Source organism: Fragaria vesca, linkage group LG2 (assembly GCF_000184155.1).
Source record: "Fragaria vesca subsp. vesca linkage group LG2, FraVesHawaii_1.0, whole genome shotgun sequence".
Lineage (NCBI taxonomy): Eukaryota > Viridiplantae > Streptophyta > Magnoliopsida > Rosales > Rosaceae > Fragaria > Fragaria vesca.
Genome location: NC_020492.1, coordinates 32,665,202 through 32,669,324, shown reverse-complemented (window position 1 = coordinate 32,669,324; position 4,123 = coordinate 32,665,202). Strand labels below are relative to the sequence as shown.

Below are 4,123 nucleotides of genomic sequence, written 5' to 3'. Positions count from 1 at the left end.
CTGAAACACATCTTCATTTAATATTATCAAATTAGTACCTTATGCTTTAAACAATCACGTCGTTTTCTTGTGAAGGGGAAAACAAAGAACAAAATTCACATCATTTTTTCCAAAAAAAACACAAGTATTATAATCACATCCCATCAAAAGGCTATAGCTGTATACTAACGCCTAACGATTAACACCCAAATATGTCTCAGTATTTCCCCAAAATAGTATATTGTCGTCAACCTATCAAAAAATCTCCGCTAAAGACAGAATCCATCTTTGTCACTTGTTCATTACAACTGTCACATGCCACCAGTGGGCTTGGGCAGCTCAACGACTGACTCAGTGCCCATTAGATTCGGGGGCCCATTTTGACACGGCGGGAGATTATTAACAGCAAAATTAGGGCCCGCCGAAACGGCGAGACCTAAATCTGAAAATGAAGGACTCCAAAACCACCGATAAGCTCACCGAGTTTTTGAAATCCGGGATTTACCGGTTCGAAGATTCCAACGCCGTTTTCATCGACCCGATCCGAGTGCTCAACCGCTCCTACTCCCGGTTTAGGGTTTCACCTTCCGCTTACTACTGTCGCCGATTCGAATCCACGTGTCCGCCGGAGCCTACCGTCGCTTCAAGTTCCAGAAAGCGGAAGCGGAAGGAGAAGAAGAAGCCTCAGGCTCTCAACGACAGAGAACAAGTCGCCGATCGACGCCACCAGGTAATTAAATTTTTACTGTTTCGTTACTGCTCCTTTTTTTACCGTAGAACCGCAAAGTGATTGTAAGTTTTGGATGAAATTACCTATTGTAGGAAGTGAGAGCTTTGTTAGTGAAGGCACATGAATCTTTGATGAGATCAAGTGAGGTGTTAGAGGTTATGAGCAATTTGAGAGGTTCTGAAACTTGGTCTCCAGGTGTTGAACAGTCGTTTGTTGAACTCGCATTGGTTTGGCAGGCTCCTCTTTACGAGATTAGTCTGAATTACAAAGCAGGGGAAGATGGAGGTTGGTTTTCGCAGTCGAAATTCGTTGTATATTGATTTGTTGCATATTGATCATGTGGTTGTTGTTTCTAGTAATCGCAGTGATTTTGTACTTTGTGTTTGTTTAGGCTCGCATGCCACGCAAGACTGTGAGCAATGTGTTCTCCCTGTGTTTAACAACTTGGTCGTAAATGAGAGCAGTAATGATGTGGAGGCTGAAGTTTTGAAGAGTCGATATATTTTGCCGCCAAAGAGTTCCTTCTACATGGTATGCCGACTTATTGACTGGTTTTCTTTTGGGCATATTGAAACGTCCTTAGCTAGTATCTTATTATGGTTTGTTTTGTATCATGTGGAAGTCAGATATGGGGCAGATTCGCAATCTAATTCCTGGTAATTCCTGCATTTTGTTATCATGTATCTGCAATACCTGTTTCTGAATGTTTGAACTGCACTGCTTTGTTTATATGGATTAAAAAATTCATGATGCATCCAATTATGTTTCTTTCATGATCATAGATAACAAAAGTACGTTATTCAGTTGCCACAAACATTCTTTTCATTTCATGTTCTACTGGTGCTCTATCATAGTTTGCTTGATCAGCTAAATTATGACCTGTTTTCTTTCAATGCAGCTGAGTCTGATTGTGGCTTCAGTGTTATAGTTGTTGATCCACCTTGGGAAAATGGCAGTGCTCGACAAAAGTTGAGGTGGGCCTTTTCCTTAATTACCTATTGTGAGATGTAATCCTTTGTTTAGTTCAAAATTCAAAAGGAAATTACCATTGTATGTAGGTTAATCAAATTTGGTAGGTTAATCTGTTGAAACTACTCAGAGTTCAGATCGATTGCAGATTAGAATTGGTTTCCAGATGGGATGCTATCTGCAGTCCTTACCTTGTCTTTTCCATTAACTAGGTTCTTTTCTTTTCCAGTGGGCAAGAAAAAAAAAATATACTCGGTGATGTTATTCACAACACTAGATTGGTTGTGGGTTCAATATTTGTAGGTACAAAACTTTGCCCAACCATTATTTCTTATCCATTCCGATCAAGCAACTTAGTCACACAGATGGAGCACTTGTTGCATTATGGGTAACAAATAGAGAGAAGTTGCGTGATTTTGTTGAGAAAGAGCTGTTTCCTGCTTGGGGAGTCACACATGTTGCTACTTTTTTCTGGTTGAAGGTTCTCATTGTGTGTTTGTTCGCTATTTAGTGATTAACATCAATATGAATGTTTGAATTCTTAATGCTGTGGTTCTGGTCCCTTTGGACTCCCATAGGTGAAAGCTGATGGTTCCTTGATTTGTGATTTAGACCTATTCCATCATAGGCCATATGAGTGCCTTCTTGTGGGCATCTATCATGGGAAGGTTAGGTTATACTGCAACAACAAGCCTTGGCTTCATTTCTTGTACTGAATTTCAGTTATTTTTGCACAACTAATCTTCTTGATGTTGACACTTCACAGGTTATGAACTTTGAACAGTTATTGGGATCAGATCATATACCAGATAATCAAATTATATTAAGTGTACCGGGGGATTACTCAAGGAAGCCCCCAATTGGAGGTGATTTATTTCCTTTAACCTAAAGCCAGACTCTTCATGTATCTGGTTTTCAGTAGGCGATGTATTTACTCAATATACCTTCAATATGTGCCTTGGAACAGGATTGTTACAGGAGTTTGCTCCCAGGCTCAAAGGTGGTCGATGCATTGAACTATTTGCTAGAGAAATGACATCCGGATGGGTTTCTTGGGGAAACGAACCCCTTCATTTTCAGGAATCCAGGAATTTTGTAATCGAATAGAGCTGCTAATAATTTTGTGTGTGTGTGTGTGGAAAGGATCAGTGCTACTAATGTTATTGTGAAATATATGCAACTACATATTACTGATACTAGATGCAAAACTAAATTAAAAAAAAAAACAATCGAGGAACTAGCTAAAGTGGGGATTGGCACTCGATCCCTAATCTCTATGCAGCGGCGGCGGCCGTCTGTGTATTCTCCGGCAGATACCATGATTATCCCAGTTATCATCATCTGTGTTAGAATCCCAGTCCTCGTCACCAAAGTCGGATTCCATGTCCGGGCACAGTTCAGTCAAGTGATCACCAATCTCATCACAAAGATGACAATATAGTAAACATACATAATGGTGTTCCTTGTGGTCGTCAGCCTCATATTTACATGGGAGATGACCACAGACGCTACAAACTGTTATAACTTTCCCAAATCTGTTAGGGCACATCTCCAAGTCGTGATCACGATTTTTGCAGATGTCACAGTAAGTGTATTTGGAAGCATTTGGTTCTTCTATTTTGCAACCTGTTTGCGATTCTATCGTTAAATACCAAAAGGAAAAGAACAGGGTTAAGTGCTTATCGATAAAATAGATTAAATTCTCTTCTTCTTCTCTCGAAATTTACATGTATAGTAGTATAAAGCTATCAAAATTCAAAAACATTAATTCCAATCCTAGGTCATCAAAAAGAAGTTCCCAAAGAAAAAGAGGAGAGGAAAAGATCATACCAGCCGTGTTATTGGGTTCGATGAGGATTTCCACCTTTCTTTCTTTTGTTGGAGGATCACAGAGCTTCACCAGTTCAGTTGGGCTGCTAATCATGGCGGCTGTATCTGTTTGAGAGAGCCTATATAATTGCAAGAAACCATAAACATGATTGTTTTATATATGTGCTGTGGGTTACACATATTCTTAGTGTTGTGAGGTGAAAAGATCTTCTTGTATTTTTTCTTTTTTTTTTTCTTTTTAATTTCCTTGTGTTGTAAGGTAAAAGTTCTTCTTAGTTTCCTTGTTTGTTGGATTTATTTTTAATTTCCTTTTGTTGTGAGGTTTCTTTACAAACGCAAGTAGTCGCCTGAGTTTAACAATCGTCGATATGGTCGGAGCTCACTTTTCTTATGTTATGAGGATATTGTAACGCATGTATGTGCGTTTGTGTGCTATATCTTAGATTGATATCGCTGATTCTCATTTTCTTTTTCTATACATTTAGTTTTGGGTTTCAACTTGTGTTGGGCTTGTCCCATGATGAATCTGTTTCTTCAAAAAGAAGGAAAAAGTGGTAAAGCATTCCCGCCTGTTAACCAGGTGGCCCCGGTTCGTTACCAAGAAACTGCATATAT

General features: G+C 39.2%; 1 protein-coding gene across 1 annotated transcript; it reads left to right on the top strand.

The window, feature by feature from the left end:
* The first annotated feature begins 413 nt into the window (after positions 1–413).
* On the top strand, positions 414–2,834 carry LOC101306593 (methyltransferase-like protein 2-like). The gene is made up of 9 exons (XM_004291853.1): positions 414–709; positions 802–994; positions 1,101–1,240; positions 1,332–1,365; positions 1,608–1,683; positions 1,982–2,159; positions 2,257–2,346; positions 2,445–2,544; positions 2,646–2,834. The coding sequence occupies exons 1-9, from the start codon at positions 428–430 to the stop codon at positions 2,783–2,785; spliced, it is 1,233 nt and encodes a 410-aa protein (XP_004291901.1). The 5' UTR covers positions 414–427; the 3' UTR covers positions 2,786–2,834.
* Positions 2,835–4,123: the final 1,289 nt, after the last annotated feature.